Raw genomic sequence first — 22,087 nt, 5'->3', positions numbered from 1 at the left:
ACAAACCCGTGAACGTGAGCCGCGATATCCCAATGTTTACCTCTCGCAGTGAACGGAGAGGAGGGGACCAAGGCTCGCGAGCATGATGGTCCCACCGTGTCTCGTTCCGTGTATCCACATCGTTAACCAGTCACCGGCGATCGCCGAGCAGGAACGGTCTGTTCGCTCTTGTCGGTTCGCCTCGGTTCGCCTCGGTCCTCTACGCTGTTTTTGTCCGTGACGCGCGTCAATTGCCGCGGAAACGTTCTCGTCGCGCGTTCCGCCGCGTGATCCACCGAAAGCGGGGGCCTGTACGCGGTGCTCGCGCCGCTTCGCCATTGCAGACCGGTACAAAAAAGTGAACAGTGCGGCCAAATATCGGTATACAGTGACGTAGAATTTATCGTGGGATTTTAGAGATTTTCGGTGCGCGTTCCGTTGCGCATGTTCCGTTGCTCCACGGGAAAAGTGTTCGCGTTGCTTCAGTGAACAGTGGCGTAGAATCTATCACGGAGTTTTATATGTATATATTATTTTAATAATATTTCTTATCTTTTTACGGATCATTCTCGCTGCTACTCGCTGAAGAGAAAGTGTCCGTTTCGTCTGAACTTCGGTGAACAGTGGCGTAGAATCTATCACGAAGTTTTATGTATATATATTATTTTAATAACATTTCTTATCTTTCTGCGGACCATTCTCGCTGCTACTCGCTGAAGAAAAAGTGTTCGTTTCGTCTGAACTTCGGCGAACAGTGGCGTAGAATCTATCACGGAGTTTTATGTATATATATATTATTTTAGTAATATTTCTTATCTTTTTACGGATCATTCTCGCTGCTACTCGCTGAAGAAAAAGTATTCGTTTCATCTGAACTTCAGTGATATCTAATACATTATTTAATATTAATTATATAAAAGTAATAATATTAGTATAAAATATTAAAAATCAGTATATAGCGTAGAATTAGTCATATATAGAATTTTAGAGAATATTTTTGTAGCAGTTTCGTTTTCCTGTTCCGTGGAAGAAGATACGCGTCAGCTGAACTTCGGCGAATAGTGGCGTCTCGTATTTATGTATCTCTGAATTTCGGGGAACCTTTTTTTTCGGACGGTCCGTCGAAGTCGAGCGAGCGTGCGCGGATATTTTATGACCTTGTCCTTCGATTCGGTTGATTTTTAGCGCGGTTTCCGACCGTGCGATATTGATTTGGATCTACTGGTGGCACCGTTTGCGAATATTACGTAGAACGTTGGCGTGCGTAACGGAGGAATTTCTATTGAGTTCGCGACCCGTAAATTGATTCAATTAACTCGGCTTTGGTTGTGTCCAACGCGAAATTACCGCCACCGGAAATATGCTAGGTACAATATTAATTATGGTCGTTCGCGCGACAACGGTTAATTTCGGACATTATGGGACGGTTAATGGAACATATGGGATTTCTTTCGCAGTTACGGCGGCAGTAATTTCGACGATAACGGCGATTCGGTTGAATCGCGTTTGTGAATCGGAGATCGGCTAATTCAGACGATACGGAGACGCGTGATATCGTTTCATTGTTGCTTATAAATTATCGTGTTTGAACACAGTGGATCCCGATAGCTCGGATAAGTTCGTGTTTGATGACTCATGCCATTCTATTAGCATTCAGACTAGAACTGTCAGGTCCTATAGCGTTTTCTTGTCACTCGTCGACGCGAACGGACTTGTTGGACAATTTCAGCCTAATCTACCCTGTATTTAAAGTAGACACTTCTGGCTTTCATTTAAGTTAAATTGCATAGAAATAACTCTACGGAAACGTGTCTTAAAATTCATCCGAACTTCTTCTTTTAGGTCTTGTCAATTCCATGATGTCAGGGGTCGATTCATTTTAATTTCTCGAAATGATCTCGTCATTCCGTTGCAATTTAATCTACTCTGTATTAAAGTAGACACTTCCAGCTGTTATTTAAGCTAAATTGCATAGAAATAACTCTACGAGAACGTATTTTTAAATCTATCTGATCTTTTCCTTCAAATCTTGTAAACTCCATGATGTCATAGAGCGATTCATTTTAATTTCTCGAGATGATCTCGTCATTCCGTTGAAATCTAATCTAATCTGTCTTAAAGTAGACACTTCCAGCTGTCATTCAAGCTAAATTGCATAGAAATAACTCTACGGGAACGTATTTTAAAATTCATTCGAACTTCTCCTTTCAAATCTTATATAAATCCCACGATGTCAGGGATCGATTCATTTTAATTTCCCATAATGATCTCGTCATTCCATTGCAATATAATCTACTCTGTCTTAAAGTAGACACTTCTGGATTTAATTTAAGCTAAATTACACCAAAATTTCTCTACGGAAACGTATCTTAAAATCCATCTGAACTTCTGCTTTTAAGTCTTATATATCTCACGATGTCAGGGGTCGATTCATTTTAATTTCTCAAAGTGATCGCGTCATTCCGCTGCAATCGGATCCACCCTGTATTAAAGTAGACACTTCCAGCTTTCGTTTAAGCTAAGTCGCATGGAAATAGCCCCTCGAGAACGTATCTCAAAATTCATGCGAGTTATCACTTTGAATTCGTGTAATTTTTCTTGTCTTTACCCAGGTGTCAGAGATCCGCGAACAGACTTATTACACAACCTGATGCATTGTTTTATAACAACAACAAGGTTGGATTTATTCGAGCTTTGTACGATTTATTATATAATAATATAATTATTATATTATAGTATATTATTATATAATAATATAATTATTATATTATAGTATATTATTATATAATAATATAATTATTATATTATAGTATATTATTATATAATAATATAATTATTATATTATAGTATATTATTATATAATAATATAATTATTATATTATAGTATATTATTATATAATAATATAATTATTATATTATATTATTATATAATATTATGCTTCGATGAAAAAGTTTGTAAACACATTTCTCGCAAAAAGATTTTTATGACCTCAGTGAATGTGAAAAAAAAACTCGGAAACCAGTCATATCGACTGGTTTGACAGTTCTAAATAAAAAAAAATAGCAATCGTTTTGCAATTACCGCGTTGCAATTTTATTTCCATATAAAATTAAGGTGACCGATTAAACCTGTCTCGCCGACAAGCGGCGAGCATGTAATTTATTCAGATCTCGGTAAGCCCAGCAATTATAGAGCAAAAAATCTGGAGCGAGTTACGCGATAGATGCGGATATGATACGTTCGGTCGTGGCCGCAAGGCGATGTTCAAAATTCATGGTTGGTCGAACAAGCGAGCAAAACGTATCGAGAAATACCTCGTGATATTTCTAAACGCGAAACTGTTGATCTCGTCGAATTGCTCGGCGGTTCCGTTCCCGGAACAAGAGCCGCGTTGTCGACGAACGTTATTCTTCGACCGATAACGGCAATCATCGTGCCGTAATAAAGTACAATTCGCGTGGCTCTATACGCTCACGTAACTCCAATTGTCTCGAGTGAACACACTCGTCAACTATGTCAACGATTGCCGTACACCGACCGCTTGAACGAGCCAATTTGCGATAAACGACCGCGGTGGGTTCAGTTAAAAGACAAGTAAATACTAACATTACGCGGAGGCGGCACCAGATCGGAGAGAAGAATAACGTACGCGCGATGCTGAATATTCAGCCGAATATTCAGGAAATAATAATGCCAGTTTGATTCCCACGGCTTATCCATGACGAGCCGAATCGCATAAAATCCGATTTCCCTCGTTGAATTTTTTCTTGAATCGAGCTTGACGCATTGTACGCGGAGTATTTCTGATAATTTCACTGGAACACAGTTTTACGAAGTTATTCCAATTATTAATATCCGAAAAACGCTTGCAATAGGGAATTGAAGGATTCCTTGGGTCATTTGAAGCAAATTTTCCCTTTACAAAAATTTTCTCCGACGCATCGTTTACGAGTTATCAACGAAAAACCGTGTGGCCAAGGAGAGGCGAGCTCGGCTGGCGCGCGACAGCCCGGCCAACGAGCGCACGGAGCTCGGTTCCGCTCATTGGCTCGACCGTCACGCGCCAACTGATCTCGCGTTTCATTGGTCACCGTTTTTCGTTGATAACTCGTAAACGAAGCCGCGGATTGCATTTTCGCTAAGGAAGAAGTTGCTTCAAATAACCCCAGGAACCTCCCATTTCCGGATTACGAGACATTTTTGGGACACCCTGTATGTATAAAGAGATGGACCACTCGCAATCAGTCAATAAAATTCATTGTTATGCGCGTCTCCAACTTCGGTACAAAATGGATCCTGCCACACGAGAATTAATCTGCCCGATCTTGCCCGATTCTTATTTTGAACACGATCCAACCTTTCATTTTGATATTTCATCAGACCACGGCACACTTTCTCATTTCGTCAGAGGCATCGCCTCCTTTCAAATATCCCACGACATTTCGTAATTTCCACGAATGTCATCATCGTAACGCGTTCACGACATTTACGAATTTTTCGTGAAACAGATCTAACCAGCCCAACGCACTTTCGCAAAGGAAAAAGTTGCTTCAAATCACCCCAGGAATCATCCTCTCCCAGATTGCGAGACATTTTCGGGACACCCTGTATACCTATCACATAGCATGCAGTGAAATGAAGTAGATAAAATAAAACAGGAAATTAAAATAGCATAGAATAGAATACAGTAAATTAAACTCGGGGGAAATGCAATAAATTAAACGTAAATAAAACAGGATAAATTAAACTCGGATAAAATACGATAAATTGATCTCGAATAAAATACAATAAGTTAAACATAAATAAGATACAATAAATAATAAATTGCGGGTAAATAATAAATTAAACGCAAATAAAGTACTATAAATTAAACTCGAATGAAATACAAAAAGCTTAAACTCTAACAAAAAATACAATAAATTGAACTCGAATGAAATGAAAAATTGCTGTCACGATTGCAAGGCAGGGAAAACCAAATTTTTAAGAAGTTAAAAATTATTTGTAAATGCTCCTGAAATTTTTTTAACCATTCTGCTGTTTTAGGTATCGCTTCTTAATTTTTTTCCATGAATGCATAAAGTCCAACCATAATTCATAAAGTGCAGATACGCACACACGCTTGCGGACAAACGTCGCGAAACTTTTCATATTCGTTAACATTTGAGTAATAAATAACCGCGTTATCAAATTAAAAGAACATATTATAATGAAGCGCATACATGAATATTACAGTGGAGCATTGTTTACGTCGCAATACCGTGTTATCTGGTGCGTACGACGAATAAAGAAAACGATAGAGATAAAAAAGTAAAGAGAAAAATTAATGGAAAAGAGACAAACAAAAATACAGAAATAAAATAAGACTAAAAAACTAGAAAAATTATAAAAACGAGAAAATAATTATCTTCGTAGACAGAGTAGAAATTTTGATCTGTCAAAATAATATGTTAAGAAGCTTGACTTCACCCGGTGAATACAGGGTGTCCCAAAAATGTCTCGCAATCCGAAAGTGGCGGGTTCCTCGGATCATTCGAAGCAACTTTTTCCTTCACAAAAATTTTCTCCGAGGCACCGTTAACGAGTTATTAACGAAAAACAATGACCAACGAGAGGCGAGCTCGGCTGGCGCGAGGCGACCGAGCCAATGAGCAGAACTGGGCTTCGCGCGCCGGTTGGCTGGGTCGCCTCGCGTCAGCCGTACTCGAGTCTTATTGGTCACTGTTTTTCGTTGATAACTCGTTAACGGTGCCTCGGAGAAAATTTTTGTAAAGGAAGAAGTTGCTTCAAATGATCCGAGGAACCCGCAATTTCCGGATTGCGAGACATTTTTGGGACATCCTGTATATGCGTCCGTGTCGCGCGTTTCTTATCTGGTGTCGGCAAGCGTGCACTTCGAGTCCGTTGTTAATAAACGAACACGGAATTTTTCGCGTGTCCGTTAATGCTAGAAGTGTCCACGTACCTAAGAAAAATATCGCCGGCGCGTCGCATAAAGCCGCGTTCGGAACGTTGATAAGCGTATTTTTAGTTTCTCGACTCGCGACGGGAGCGTTTCGTTTCGGCCGCGTATCGGCATCGAAACGGGGGAAAAAAACACTGAAGGACAAGGAAAACAGGAAAACCGAGCGAAGTCCGGCAACGTGCGCGGCGCGACGCGACGCCTCGATGACTCACGGCCGGCCGCCAAGTGGCCGCTTAATTTGTGCATAACCGCGAACCACGTGTCCATCGACGCGCTCTAGGTAATTTCTTTCATGGCCTGGACCAGTGCCAAGATCACGGTTAATCCCGTGATTTTAACGCGTCCGCGAATTAACTGCGGGAACTGAAAACCGATGTGATACCAAAGAGAACGTTCTTCGGAAGCTTAGATTGCGAGATCGCGTGCAATAGTGGCTCTCATAGACTCGAGAATAATTCTTTCGGTGCTAAACTGTCGTACAGACGAGTGGAAATAATTTCTTGACGATTTTTCCTTCTGCAATCGCGCTATTTGTGCAGACTTTTCCGTAGGAAATCAATCACTAATGAGTTAATTTACATGAGTTAATTTTTTTTCTTCGGTCTCATTCTTCTATATTTTCTTCCTAGGTTTAACATATTCAGTGGCCACAATCGACCACTAAAATTCCTACAAAATCAAAGCAATTTAATTAGTCAAATCGTAACTAGAAAGTTAAAATTTATCATAGTGGATGATATTAGAACTCCTTCGCATCCGAAACATTCTAGTCAAATTCAGTTTGTTCGAATATATTACAATGAAAATGAATTTTCAGTTGGACAAAAATTAGTGTCACCCATATTTGACCGACGTGGCGCTGAACGTGTTAATAGGTTTTGTAATTTCGGTAGGAAATTAGAAACACGTTAGTTTCTATTATTTAATAATTCTAGGGATAGTGCAGTGTCCAAAATGACTGTAAATTGCGAAGAAAGTGGTTCGAATGAAATTCTAGAGAGTGAATGAAGCGGTCAGAATTTTTGTTGCTCCAGCAGCGTTTTATTTCGACTTAAAGATAGTCGAAATGTTAACACTTAGCCAACCGAATAGGGAGATCTCCCCGTTTTAACCCTTTTAGTGCCGGGCGAAAAAGAGGTGCTTATGCGAAGATAACCGGCCGAATTTTACGATTTCACTAGGATTTGGAAAAAGGCTCATAAAAACCAAATGAAAAGCAATATTTTACATAATTCAAACAGCAGTGTATTAAGGACAAAATAGAGAATAAAACAGTGATGCTAATTTTTCTCTCGTAATGAAATTAGACTATTTATAACGTATTTATTTATTTATTTATAACCCTACAAGGTGCGGGCTGATATATCATGATTAATGAAAAATTAAAATCGATTGCTTAATTTTATTAAGATCTGCATGAGGTACGAAATGCTAAAGAGAGAAGTAATTGATGCCATATAAGTTTGCTTAGTAATTTTTGTTCGATAGAATGAAATATTTTAATTTTATGAAAATTTTTGAGGTCTCTAGCGCGGTCGTGGAAGTGTCAAAATAAATAATAGTCGTCTGAGAAGATTAATTGACGTAATATGTGGAGAGAGAATAATCAAGAGGCCGTCGTAATTAATTTATTTGTTATTTCGTACTTTTTGAACTTTTTGAACACGTGAGCTAACATTATTGGTAAAATGCGGTCGCTCACGCATGAAACAAACGTGCAGAAATTTGACATAACTAAATCATATACATATATGTATATGTATAATGTACATGTATAGATATAAATCATTCTGAAGTGTTGCGGCAGCAACTATTGCCACAGCCAACACAGTAAATTCTGTAAACGATATTGATTGACTCGTTGATAGGTCAAATATTGCGCTACATCGGACTCGATTGTTGTTTCATTTGTCTTCTGATTCGCACCATGGCCGGCAAACGCGCTAAATTGGATTGGTTATCTCTCCCAAGGATCTTTTGGAGATGTGATTCGATAATCGTCTTCCTAACAAGATAATGTGTTTTGAAACAAGATTCCAATAATAGATTTTTTTAATGAGATATTTTTGGAAGAAGATTTCAATACTAAATTTTTGTAATGAGATATTTTTGCAACAAGATTTCAATAATAATTTTTGTAATGAGATATTTTTGAAATATGATTTTTATTCGAAGAATTTATTCGATATTGTTATTCGAATAAAATTTTATTCGACGAATTTATCCGATATTATTATTCGAATAAAATTTTACTCGAGGATCTACTCGATATTATTATTCGAATAAAATTTTATTCGAGGATATTTATTCGATATTATTATTTCGAATACAATTTTATTCGAGGATTTATTCGATATTAATATTCGACTAAAATTTTATACGAGGATTTTATTCGATATTATTATTCGAATAAAATTTTATTCGAGGATTTTATTCAATATATTATTCGAACACAACTTCATTCAAGGATTTTACTCAACATATTATTCGAATACAATTTTATTCGGGGATTTTATTCAATATATTATTAGAATACAATTTTATTCGAGGATTTCATTCAATATATTATTCGAATACAATTTTATTCGAGGATTTTATTGAATATATTACTTGAATAAAATTTTATTCGAGAATTTTATTTGATATTATTATTCGAACACAACTTCATTCGAGGATTTTACTCAACATATTATTCGAATAAAATTTCATTCGAGCAAATTATTCAATATAACCCAAACAAAATTTTATTCACAAATTTTATTCGAAACACTATTCAACTAAAATTCAATATTCTATCATATTGCTAAAAATCCGTCTGCAACGAACACGACATTAAATATCTCACCCAAATCAAAAGCATTCCGAGCATCTCCGATCTTTCCGCAGCATCAGACAAATATCCCGAAGACGTTCAAAGAAAAATTCAAGGATCCACGAAACAGGACTCCATTGTCTCTCGACAAGAACGAAAGCCGCCAAAGAGACACAGTCCCATTGTCTCGGTCTAGACAAAACCACGCAGTCATGGAGCCGCGCGTCATCCTAATCGAGCCAGCGTCTGGTCTCTCCAGGAAGAAGCCACTTATTACTTGCGCAACATAGCGATCAGGTGGGGACCAGGTGTCGGCGTAGTGTATCTACGATGAGAACAACGTCACAGTGCCTTGATTTCGACTTTGGTATTGTATCGTAACGATGAACGAGCCCCGAGAACACCGCGATCGACCAGCGCCGGAAGGAGCCGACGTCGAATCCGCGAACGGCGCTTCAAAAATGGACGATGCAGGAACAAAAGGACCATCTGAGCTCGGATCCAGCGATCCATCGATCGAGCCGAAGGCTCTCCCGGACCAGCAAGACGTCCCGAAGCCGCCGATCCGGCTGTTCCAAAAGCGCAAGGTCGGCGAGATGGTAGCCGCCGAGGTTTCCGTCGACCTTGAGAGTGAATCCTACCGATCCTGTCGCTCGTACAAGGTGGTCACGGTCGAGGAGAGTACGGAGAATCGTCGGAAGAAGTTCTGGGAGTCCCGGGGCGAGCTGTTCAAGCAAAAAGCCGACGAGAGCGCGCCGATGAAGCAATCGGAAGAGGCGAACGCCGAGGCGGACGCCATTTTCCGCAAGGCGATCAGCGACCTGCGCTTCGATCTAGACGATCCGCAGCCTTCTAACAAGGATCTGGGCTGCTTGGAAGCGATCGGCGCGGAGGGCGTCGCCTCCGAGGAGACGAGATCGAAGGAGATAGCGATAGATGAGCGCGATTCGGTCGACGGCGGAGCGGCCGCTCGAGATAGCGCGAGGAACGCGACGGTGGAGGGTGTTACGCGGCGTCGGGAGGAAAGGAGTGGGGGAGAGAAGAATCGCGAAAGCTCGGCGGCCGATTGCGAGAGCGCTTTGGGCTGTTCGCCGAGGGACGGGGAGGGGAAGACTCGGAGCGAGAGGGCGGGGGTCGATCGTTCGAAGGGCTTAGACTTTTCCTCGAGGCGCTGGAGCTCCTTGGAGGATCTGCCGACGAAGGACCCCGAGAGGGCCGCCAGCCCGAAACCGGGGACGCCGGAGAGGCAGAAGCTGAAGGAAAAGATCGGGACGCTGAGGTCCTCTCTGGAGCGGAAGATGGGCTCCGTGGAGAGGATGCTGGAGGACCACGTGGAGAGGATCCTCGAGGAGAACGTGGAGAAGCACCCGTGGCTGCTGCCGATCGAGTCCTGGATCGCCGAGCATTGCAAGCATTCGGACAACAATGCTCCGAGGCTCCCCGATCGGCGCAACGGCGCCGAGAAGCCCGACAGATCGAGGATCGAGCCGAGCTACGAGGTGAAGTACACGGCCCAAGGGAGCGAGGAGCCGAGGATCGACAGCAGGATCGAGAATCTGAGGAAGGGGAGAACGACCAGCTCGATAAAGTCGGGATTCGATGCTGTGCACCTGATCTCGAAGCTGAAGAGGTCCGAGAACTCGTCGCCGGCCGCTACGCAGAAGGAGGAGAACGCGGCGGCGAAGGAGAACGGCGCCATCGAGGCCAAGGACGTCAGGCATCAGGATCTGTTCGACAAGTTCAAGGACAACGTCAAGGAGAAAATGGAGGACATTCACAGGGTAGAGTTTCGGCGTGAACGATTCTGGGAATGATGGATAATATGGCGACGAAATTTACGGGGTGAAACCCGAAAGGCGATCGCGATAAGGGAACAAGGGGAGGGGGCGAGGTTGTTTGGAGTAACGTATATTAAACTCGGTGTAGGAAGCTACTTCGAATCTGTTCGCAACAGTTTTATTCTCGTTGAAACGTGAAGATAGATTGAGAATGTATTTTACTTTAGCGATTCAGTTTTTTCTTTTTTTTAATTAGCTAATAGAAGTATATTATTCGTAGAATGGTGTCAAGGTTATGTTAAGCTTATTTCCAGATCAACGGATTACCATACTTGATACTTTACTCGAGCTTGTTTGTTTTGTTATAAGTGAAATATTTACTATAATTTCTCCCAAAAATGTTCGGAGATTGGAATTGAAACCGGCAGATCCGAGAATACTAAGCCGCGATTCTTCGGGCCTCGCGGCTCGTTTTTATAGAAACTCGGGGCGGTCGGCGAAAAAAGGCAGCCACCAGCATGCAGGTGCACATTAACGCTTTAGCGGCCGCCGACGCAACGGTTGCGCCGTGGCGCAAACTGACGTTAAAGACCGCTGGTGCGACACGCGTATCACGCGCAGTGTATTCGGGAAAAGTCGCTACGCGAGGAGTGGGGGCAGGCGACGCACGCACGAGAGTCCGGCGCAGCGGCGCGACGAGTCTACTGGGTGGCACCTATTGTATCGTATTGTACCCGCAGCTCCGCGTCGTGTCGCCGTCGTAGTTCAGAATTACAATGTTCGCCCGGTAGACGCGCCGCGCCGCTGCGCGGGATCCCCTCCACACGCGTCGCCGCCCCACTCCTCGCGTAGCAATTTTTCCTGAATACACTGATCGCACGTTGTTCGGCACCGGTATCGGTGGCACAAACTACTAGTTATTTCCGATTCGACTGTGAACGAGTGCGAAATCGCAATTTACCTTGACGATATAATAATAAACTTAAAATTTCAATATTTGCGAAGTTTACCTGGCAATTGATCTCCGATTCGCAAACTGTAATTTAATTATAATTTTGCTTATTTATAAAATAGCAGTTCGATCCGGGATAAAACGCTGGCTCCCCATGAAGGTTTTTCATAAAACCACGCGGCCTATAAAGGGTTAATATAAATACATAGTAATGCTGGAATAAAAACGATGGTTTAACTTTTTTATTTCTAATTTCTTGCCACGATTCGAAGTCAATTCGTAGGCCATATGTCACTATTAGTAGAGTAAATTCTCCCTAATTTTCCTTTAGCTTTTAAACAAAAATGAACAATTTGGGAAGAGGAGATAGTATTATCAGAGCTTCGCGGCTCATTTTTATAGTTGCCGATCGTCAACAATGTTCGTCACCTTGCACAAGGTGCAAAGCTCGAATAATCATATCTCCTCTTCTCAAATTTTTGGGAACCATTTTAGAACCATTTTTGTTCACAAGCTGAAGGAAAATTAGAGAGAATTTACTATACTATAGAATTACTATATAGTCAATTTACTATAATATACTATTGTATTTCCGCGTTTTTTTTTTTACCTAATTCACACGCAAACAGTCCATTTCGTATTGTCTTGCTATTGAATATGCGTTGCGACCCTCAGCATCGACAATAAATAACACAGGCGTAGGACCAGCACATGGAAATTCACAGCAATCCGAAATTTGGCATTTCCGGGAGAAATTACTGTATATGTATTTAACGAAAAATTCGCAGCTGGAAGATAACATTCCGAGACCCGAAGAAAACGCGATTTCTCAAGGCTTTAAACGCACAATAATTCGACGAGAATCAATTTCGTGATTCGTGCACAGTGACGCGTGCTCGCGAGGTTATGTAATTATTTAGCCTCCTCGAACGGATTCCATTGCCGCGTAGACGTTCCGAGTTCCCGATTTAACCGAGCTTTCGTTTTTTCTGTTAACAGTACTTCCAGAGAACAAATCGATTGGCGGACGTGAATAGACGGCTGAAGTCGCAAATATGGAGCTCCGTGGTGACGATTGTACTCGTGGAAGCGAAGAATCTGTTGCCGATGGATATAGACGGTCTGTCGGACCCGTACGTCAAGTTTCGGTACGGAATTATTCACACCGGCATCGACCCGTGTCTCTCCGCCGCTTATTTTCGCCGTCGACAGTTTTTCATCAAGTTCAATCGCATTTCTTACTAATTTCCCTGTCCGCGTGCAACACCGCGCGGCAGCACCGTTCCACCACGCCGTGTACAGTTGACACGGCAAAGAGAACTCTAGCCGTGTCAGCCGCGAGGACATACGATCCAATAAACACTTTGACGTGTTGTGAATGCGCGGCGTTCAATCATTTATGCGTGTCCGTAATGTCCCGACCGACAATAGGTTATCTGAAAGCCTCTGACGCACAGGTTGCCTCCTCGAAGATTGATCCATCGTTTGACAGGAATTTGATCGAACAACCGGCGAAATGTTAGTGGAAAATATACGCGAAAACGTAAATTATTTTTATTCGGAAGTACAATTTTGTTGGGGACGTTTTAGAATGACTTTTTCGTGTAGAAATATTTTTTCTTTTCGCATGTTTGTACTATCAGCGAAACGGTTGGTACGTTCAGGTCTCTGAGAGACGATCCACCTCTTGACATCTATGAAACAATTGAGAGACTTGTCCGAGTATCCGATCTATGATCTTTCATTGTTCTATACTGTAATTTCTTTTTTATATGTCATTTGCTTATTCGACCTACATTCATCTTTTGTTACAAAATTGAGACAAGAAATAGAATATTAGTTGAATAAGAAGTTGTCGTTTCTAAGTTGAATAAAATATTAATGTAACATTTGCAGAAGCTCGTACAATTCTTTCTGTTGCTACAAAGTATTGTTATCTTTTCTAATAAAATTCAGACAAAAATAGAACATTAGTGGAACAGAGTTGTAATTTCTAAGTTGAATAGAATATTAATGTAACATTTGCAGAAGCTCGTACAATTCTTTCTGTTGCTACCAAGTATTGCTATCTTTTGCTACAAAACTCAGACAAAAAATAAAACATTAGTTAAACAGAATTGTAATTTCTAGGTTGAATAGAATATTAATGTAACATTTGCAGAAGCTCGTACAATTCTTTCTGTTGCTACCAAGTATTGCTATCTTTTGCTACAAAACTCAGACAAAAAATAAAACATTAGTTAAACAGAATTGTAATTTCTAGGTTGAATAGAATATTAATGTAACATTTGCAGAAGCTCGTACAATTCTTTCTGTTGCTACCAAGTATTGCTATCTTTTGTTACAAAACTCAGACAAAAAATAAAACATTAGTTAAACAGAATTGTAATTTCTAGGTTGAATAGAATATTAATGTAACATTTGCAGAAGCTCGTACAATTCTTTCTGTTGCTACCAAGTATTGCTATCTTTTGTTACAAAACTCAGACAAAAAATAGAACATTAGTTAAACAGAGTTGTAATTTCTAAGTTGAATAGAATATTAATGTATCATTTGCAGAAGCTCATACAATTCTTTTTGTTGCTACCAAGTATTGCTATCTTTTGTTACAAAACTCAGACAAAAAATAGGACATTAGTTGAACAGAGTTATAATTTCTAAGTTAAATAGAATATTAAGTATTGCTATCTTTTGTTATAAAACTCAGACAAAAAATAGAACATTAGTTAAACAGAGTTGTAATTTCTAAGTTGAATAGAATATTAATGTATCATTTGTAGAAAAAATAGAACATTAGTTGATTTTAAAATTGAAAAACTTGAACACTATTTCTAAATCGAATAGAACCTCAACTATAATTTGTAAAAGCCTCGTACAGTTCGTAACTACGCAATACTGAAGCACTTCGATCCAAGCCTAAACGATTATTTCAGTAAAATGATCGATCACCTTTGATTAAATGTAGCACGACCTGTTCGTTAACAACGCGTAATCCTCTTTCGACAGTTTGGGAACCGAGAAGTACAAGTCGAAGGTAATTCACAAGACCTTGAATCCGGTTTGGCTGGAGCAATTCGATCTTCATCTGTACGAGGACCCGTACCTGGGCCAAGAATTGGAGGTGACTGTCTGGGATCGGGACAAGAGCCACCAGGACGACATCATGGGGCGAACGGTGATCGATTTGACGACGCTCGAGCGTGAGACCACTCATCGTTTATGGCGCGACCTCGAGGACGGCTCCGGAAATGTTTTTCTTTTGTTGACGATCAGTGGAACCACCGCTAGCGAGACTATCAGCGACCTGGCCGCGCACGAGGACACTCCTCGCGAACGAGAGCAATTGTACCAAAGATATTCGGTATTGAATACCCTGCAGAGGGTACGGGACGTTGGTCATCTGACTGTGAAGGTGCTTATCTCTTTCGTCGTGTGCTCTGTTTGCTGGTTTATTTTTGATAGAAGCATTCGTTTGCTTGAATTAAAAATAACTCATTATCAGGCTGCAGATCAAATAAACATTTATACTCGTTATCTCTCTTATCAAACAGAAATTAGATAATAACGTATTTCTTCTCTCAGTGATGTTTGCACAGTGAAAGTAATGCTGCAGTATTTTTAAATTATCCTAAATTCGCTGTTCTACGCTCCGTTTATACATTTTTGCTACAAATGTCAGTCTATTCGTCTATTCGTTGTGTGTGTGTGTGTGTGTGTGTGTGTGTGTGTGTGTGTGTGTGTGTGTGTGTGTGTGTGTGTGTGTGTGTGTGTGTGTGTAAATGCAGAGAGATATTTGATTGTTAATTTTAACGAGATCGTGTTTAATACGTTGTTGTTGTTTTCTGAATTGATAAATCTAATCAGTCTGTTTCGAATAAATACATAGATTGAATTTTATGACACTCGCTAGGGTCAAAGAAAATAAATGGTCAATCTTATTCGAGCAACGATATTTTAAAGAACTATTTAGAATGATTTCTGTACTCGGCACTGGTTGATATAAAAATTGTTTTTACAAGGGTCGACTGTATTTTTATTGTTGCAGGTGTTCAGAGCTCAGGGTCTCGCGGCGGCCGATTTAGGGGGAAAGAGCGATCCCTTCTGCGTCCTCGAATTGGTGAACGCCAGACTGCAGACTCAAACCGAGTACAAAACTCTCGCGCCAAACTGGCAGAAGATCTTCACCTTGTAAGCGACCGTGTTTAGTCCTTTTAACAGGCCCAGAAACTTTCAGCAAATTCCTCGTTTCTGTCACTATCTGCATTTGTCTAAAAATGTCCTAGAAGAAGAATGTCCTAGTAGAATAAAAATGTAGTCTTCGCTAATTTTTCAAGAGTATATTAATTCTTTAAATACTAGTTCTAGCTGACGGTTGTCTAAGAAAGTTCGATCATGGCTCACCTTGTATAAAGTAGAAGAAAACATTTAGCTAGCTTCACCATATCACACGTTTGCACGCATTTACACGCAGATGTTTACACGATTGCTTGAAAGTACCGACGCGTTTTCAGCAACGTGAAGGACATTAATTCGGTGCTCGAGGTGACGGTGTACGACGAGGACAGGGACCACAAAGTAGAGTTTCTCGGGAGGGTCGCCATACCATTGCTGAGGATTAGAAACGGCGAGAAGAGGTGGTACGCGTTGAAGGACAAGAAGCTTAGGGGCCGAGCGAAGGGAAACGCGCCGCAGATCCTGTTGGAGATGAACGTCGTCTGGAACGTGTTCAGGGCCTGCGCGAGAACCTTGAATCCCAAGGAGAAGAAGTACATGGAGCCGGAGATCAAGTTCAAGAGACAGGTCTTCTTGCGGAATGTACTCAGGCTGAAGGCTATCATCATTATCTTCATCGACATTGGGAAATACGTTCAGTACGTAATTACCTTCTTCTCTGAAAATTCGTGCAGAATTTTTGCTGTAGCCATGCCAAGGTGCTTCGTCATTTATTACACTATGCAGAATGTTTACGCGTACAATAATGTCTCCCTTACTGACGCTCAGATTGTCCACTAAAATGGACAATTTGCGAAGAAGCGAAGTCGCTTAATATTTATTCTAGAAATGTTCTTACATATGTACACAAAAGTATAGACATTGTAGTGTGCACATTTCAATGTCACAGATCCTCTTGGAAGCACTTTTTATTTTTTGAGGTTAATGTATTCCCTTTCTAATTTGAATCTACACTTTTTAACACGAATTGAATGAATTAATTTGAATAACATTTAATTGAACATCATTTTCATGTTGTTCAAATTCATTCGTTCAATTCATGTTAAAAAGTGTAGTTCCAAATTAGAAAGGGAATACATTAACTTGAAAAAATAAGAAGTGCTTCCAAGAGGATCTGTGACATTTAAATGTGCAATACCACAATGTCTATATTTTTGCGTACATATGTAAGAACATTTCTAGAATATATATTAAGGGACTTCGCTTACAATTCCATTTTTTTTTGCAAGGTAAAAACGATTCACGAACATGTACGTGTAAAAATTGAACATCATTTGCGATGGTAGAGAAGTACAGTAATGTCTCCCTTACTGACGCTCAGATTGCCCACTAAAATGGATACTTTGGGAATAGAAGATACGATTATTCGAGCCTTGCGACTCGTTTTTATAATTGTAGACGATTTATAACTATAAAAATAAACCGCAAGGCTCGAATAAGCGTATCTCCTCTTCCCAAATTGTCCATTTTTGTGGTCAATCTGGGCGTCAATTAGAGAGACATTACTGTACAGTGAAACAAAGTATGCCCAACCGATTCTATGCCACCACTGTGCATCGACAGCGTGTATCAATAATAAATTGTGCACTTTGACGGGTCGTGAAGAGCGATGCTTATTTTGTATTCGATGAATGCGTTCAGGAGCTGCTGGGAGTGGGAAAGTAAAATGAGAAGCATCATCGCGTTGGTCATCTTCATTTTCGGCTGTTACTACTTCGAGCCTTACATGATACCGGGTGCGGCGTTACTTATACTTCTGAAGTATTATTTGGTGAGTAGAGTAGACGATATCTCACAGCATATCTCTGAATTAATCTTTACGCACATCGTTTCTATATTACTTCCAAACACTATATCATAATTTTGCTGACTTTACGCAGGGTGTTTCACTGATTCGTTTCGAAGCCATTTTATTGACCTCAATGTTCTTGCAATTTTACTCGTACAGAAGACCGTTTTGTCGTGCGTGAGTACAAAAAAAAATTTAGAAAAAAGTATAGCGTATTAGTCGCCTCCCAGTTGCCGATAACTCTGGAAACAGTTCCTCGCCGTCGTTCTCAGAAACTTTCCTTACCCTCTCGGTAAATAATGGCCATTGTTCTTGCGTACAGCGGAAGAGCATCCCGTCCAATTAAACTTGCAAGAAAGTTGAGCTCAAAGGACTCTCGAAGGTTTTTTTAGAAAATGGCTGACGTCAGAGTTAATGAAACACTGTACTCCTCTCTCTTGTCTTAACGATTCAGTGACTTTCACGTCCCCGTTGCCGGTATTTGCTCGACCCTGTACCGAATTCTCTCTCTCTCTCTCTCTCACTCTCTCTCTCCAGTAATACATACCTGCCGTGTTTAATTAATCAATTAATTAATAAACTAGAACACACGATTACGTACACGTAGTGGCCAGCTCCCAGAAAGGAAACTTTTGTGCATTTGTTGACCAGGTAGAAACATCAGTTTGTTATAGAACCAGTCGCTATTAATTAGCCGATAGAGAAAATTAGTCTTTCCTGTCGGAGAAACGAAGTTCGTGTAGCAGAGTCGTCCTGTAAATAGCATGAATCTGTTCTATCAAGTTCGAACACCAAAATACATTCTACCACACTGAATTGCTTGATGCTCAATAACGCTTAATTACCACCGTCGAGAAGTTTGCGAACACCGTCGTCACACTCTCTTTTGTAAGTTTTTCGAACAAGCTCGTGTCTATCGCTTTTCGAATTTACTGTACATACATCGTATGATCGAGTGTGCTCAAACTTTTAATAGCGTGCGAGGGCACCTAATCATTCATGTAAAGGACACCTAATCGTTCGCATCATTCCAGATGAAATATACGTAGCCAGTAAAATTACAGTATAAATTCAGTAGAATTTCGTTCTTCATTAATTTCTTCAATTTACAATTAAATCTGATGTTTGAAAAATATTCGTTTCTAGTTTACAAATACATAAAATAATTTGGAGAAAATAAGATGCATGAAATAACTTACAGAAAATAATTTGTATAAAATAAAAAGCTGAAAATTTGAAATGTCGTCAAGATTGACGTCGTTCCGTTATGTTCCGTTCACACTTCCAAGGAAGAACTTTGGTCTTCTGGGTCTTCTTCGAAGGCGCAGACAATCCTCGAGATTAATCGTTCTTTCTTCGTTCTCCCGCGTGAATGTCAACTTTGACCTCGGCAGACATTTCAATACAAAACAGCGCAGAAATGATTAGGTGTTCCCCGGTTGCAATGGTCTCGTCCTTTGTAAACGAAATGCTCGACGACCTTTACCTGCATCATCGCATGTCCACCTTTTCTCCGCTACTCTGCCAGCTTTGCGGAGATGGGAGTGGGCTGAATCAATGGATTTCCGGACAGGTTGCAGTGATCACCGGCACGCCCTTAACTCATCACTCCAGCTCCCATTTACACGACGAGGGTGATGAAGGCCCGACCACCCCTGGGGACGACGACGACGACGACGACGACAAGGACAAAGTGAGTCCGCTAGTTCCATTCGAGTCGGAGAGTTTAATCGATTCGATGCGAATCGATAGTTTCAACGTGATTGCCATTGGATTAACGCCTGAAAATTTGTTCATATAATCAGAATAATTGTACCGGTGAAATTCAAGCGAGAAAATTAGATTTTAGGAGCGATTCGAGGGATTATTTAAACACTGTAAATATTCCAAATCAATTGTCAATTGTAATATCTTCACGCTTTTGTATTCTAGTTATACATTTTTATTGTAAATGCATCAAATCAGGCTGCTTGAAAAGATGTTAATTAGTTTCTTGTGAGAGTAATGTATTACAAGCGAAGAAACAGTGAAAGTAAAATGCTACAAAATTTCATTTGATATTTATATATATAATATAATATATATAATATACAATATAATATAATATATATATATATATAATATAAATAATAATACCTAGCCAATTGCTGGCAGTTAATTCACTTTAAAAATAAGATAAAAATAAACTTTAAAGATAAATTTTAACAGTTGATAAAAAATTGTTCAAATGTATTCAAAAATATTGAAGACTGCTAGAAAAAAAAAAGAATGTGTGTCTTCATAAGCGTGTGGGTGTTTCAGGAAGAGAAGAAAAGTCTGAAGGAGCGACTGCAGGCGATCCAGGAGGTGACCCAAACGGTTCAGAACTCGATCGGTTACATAGCGAGCCTGTGCGAGAGGGTGAAGAATCTCTTCAATTTCACAGTCCCCTATCTGAGTTACTTGGCGATAATGCTGGTGATCGTCGGCGCCGCTGTTCTTTATTTCATCCCAGTCAGATACCTTATCTTGGCGTGGGGCATCAATAAATTCTTCAGAAAGGTCATCCGGCCTCACTCGGTCCCGAACAACGAGGTTCTCGATCTGATATCCCGAGTGCCCGACGACGAGGAGTTACTCAATTACAGGTAGCCAATCGTCCTGCAAATTTTAATCCGATGCCCCTGGGACTCGTACACTCTGTATCTCTCTTTCTCTCTCTCTCTATCTATTTCTCTTTGTCCCACGAAACGTTCTTTTAACCCTCGCGAGGCGATGGCCTGGTCAATTTTGACCCAGGGTATTTAAATCGTTCACTTTAATTACGTAATTGTCGATGATTAAATCATGTTAAATTGGGATAAATACATTGGGAACAATAGAGGGACTAAATGGATGCTGCAAGTAATGTCTTGAAACATACGTTTGGAAAAATTGCCGAGCAAAGCTTGAAATTGTTAGGTTATGGTACACCATCGGAGGGTCGATTGTTCGCGATGCCTCAAGTAATTAAAATGAACAATGGAACAATAGTTACTGTTCTTTTAACCCTCACGAGGCGATGGCTTGGTCAATTTTGACCCGGGGTATTTAAATCGTTCACTTTAATTACATAATTGTCGACGATTAAATCATGTTAAATTGGAATATATACATTGGGAACAATAGAGAGGCTAAATGGAGTCTGCAAGAAATGTCTTGAAACATTTGTTTGGAAAAATTGCCAAACAAAGCTCGAAATTGTTAGGTTATGATACGCCATCGGAGGGTCGATTGTTCGCGATGCCTCCAGTAATTAAAATGAACAATGGAACAATAGTTACTGTTTTGTACGACGCCAGAGTGTTCTGTCCCAAGTGTACTGAATCCCGAAATTTTATTTTATCCAGCGATTTCGAGGTCACTAAAACGAAATTTTGAGAAGACCGTTTCCAAACGTCCGCTAGAATCCGGGTAAGGCTGAACCACGAGAGAACTGTCACACGACTCTTTCCGATTATGTACTTTCAAAAAATACAAGTATTCACGGTTCCTGGATGTCTTCTTACCGTCGACACACGACGAACACGTTTTAATCGTTTAGACACACACACACACACACACATTTACACTATGCAGGGTGTCCCAAAAATGTCTCGCAATCCAGAAATAGCGGATTCCTCAAATCATTTGAAGCAACTTCTTCCTTTACAAAAATGTTCTCCGAGGCACCGTTAACGAGTTATTAACGAAAAACAGTGACCAATAAGAATCGAGTACGGCTGACGCGAGGCGGTCCAGCCAACCAGCGCACGAAGCCCAGTTCCGCTCATTGGCTCGGTCGCCTCGCACCAGCTGAGCTCACCTCTCATTGGTCACTGTTTTTCGTTGATAACCCGTTAACGGTGCCTCGGAGAACATTATGGTAAAGGAAGAAGTTGCTTCAAATGACCCGAGGAACCCGCCACTTTCGGATTGCGAGACATTTTTGGGACATCCTGTATACAGCACATCGTCACCAATTTAATTACTTTACAACATTGTTTTCTTCCGTTGGGAACGAGAATCTGTTTTACCGTGTATGAATGTTTTTCTTTCTCTTTTCTATCGATATGTCAACACTGTTTATTCTAGCATTTAAGAACACGTCTTTGTCTCTGGTAAATCTGTTGGCAAGTCAAAGCATGGACTTAGTGCGATCATCCGGTGATTCAACGTAATTCACAGAGTTGTTCTTACAAGAGGCACTAATCTGAACTTCCACTGCATACTACTTTCTAAGTGTCTAACGAAATCTGGATGTTCATACCAAACAATTCATTGTTCCAACGAAACCGACACTATCTGCTTATCCTATGTTCTTTGATGTTAACCATTCACTCAGCGTGGAGGATAAATGTAACGTTATTCAGTTCATTCACAAGAGCTGTGAGACAGCTTAAATTATAAACACAACGTGTAATAAGTAGACTGCGGATTCTTTTTGCAAAGTAAAAATTGTTTGCATTAGTTGCAAGAAATGGAAATCAAATAGTAAGTTCTTCAATCTTACTTGAATTACTTTAACAGATTAAAAATAAGACACATTGACATTTTATGATTCTCTTGATCTTTCTTCTGTC

The 22,087-nt window shown here is 40.3% G+C and overlaps 2 protein-coding genes across 17 annotated transcripts in view; one reads left to right on the top strand and one right to left on the bottom strand.

Annotated features, from left to right (window-relative positions):
• Window positions 1–22,087, top strand: part of Mctp (multiple C2 domain and transmembrane region protein) — a 95,241-nt gene that overhangs the window by 55,678 nt on the left and 17,476 nt on the right. For 2 of the 12 annotated variants that reach the window (XR_013032664.1, XM_076518620.1), the window contains exons 1-9: window positions 154–502; window positions 8,829–10,535; window positions 12,484–12,632; window positions 14,492–14,897; window positions 15,531–15,673; window positions 15,997–16,356; window positions 17,360–17,489; window positions 19,036–19,200; window positions 19,809–20,134. Coding sequence is in view for 11 of the 12 variants with exons in the window: in XM_076518620.1 (XP_076374735.1) it covers window positions 9,138–10,535; window positions 12,484–12,632; window positions 14,492–14,897; window positions 15,531–15,673; window positions 15,997–16,356; window positions 17,360–17,489; window positions 19,036–19,200; window positions 19,809–20,134 (3,077 nt within the window). In the remaining variant the exon portion in view is untranslated. The other 10 variants (XM_076518653.1, XM_076518673.1, XM_076518641.1 and 7 more) reach the window with 10 other exon arrangements.
• The window catches only part of LOC117221546 (uncharacterized), a 182,147-nt gene continuing 179,139 nt past the window's right edge, over window positions 19,080–22,087 (bottom strand). For all 5 annotated transcript variants that reach the window (XR_013032685.1, XR_013032691.1, XR_013032686.1 and 2 more), the window contains one exon: window positions 19,080–19,288. Coding sequence is in view for 2 of the 5 variants with exons in the window: in XM_076518710.1 (XP_076374825.1) it covers window positions 19,262–19,288 (27 nt within the window). In the remaining 3 variants the exon portion in view is untranslated. The remainder of the gene's footprint in view (window positions 19,289–22,087) is intronic.

Source organism: Megalopta genalis, chromosome 1, assembly GCF_051020955.1.
Source record: "Megalopta genalis isolate 19385.01 chromosome 1, iyMegGena1_principal, whole genome shotgun sequence".
Taxonomy (NCBI): domain Eukaryota; kingdom Metazoa; phylum Arthropoda; class Insecta; order Hymenoptera; family Halictidae; genus Megalopta; species Megalopta genalis.
Note: the sequence above shows the minus strand (reverse complement) of the source record. Positions and strands in the feature narration are given on the sequence as shown.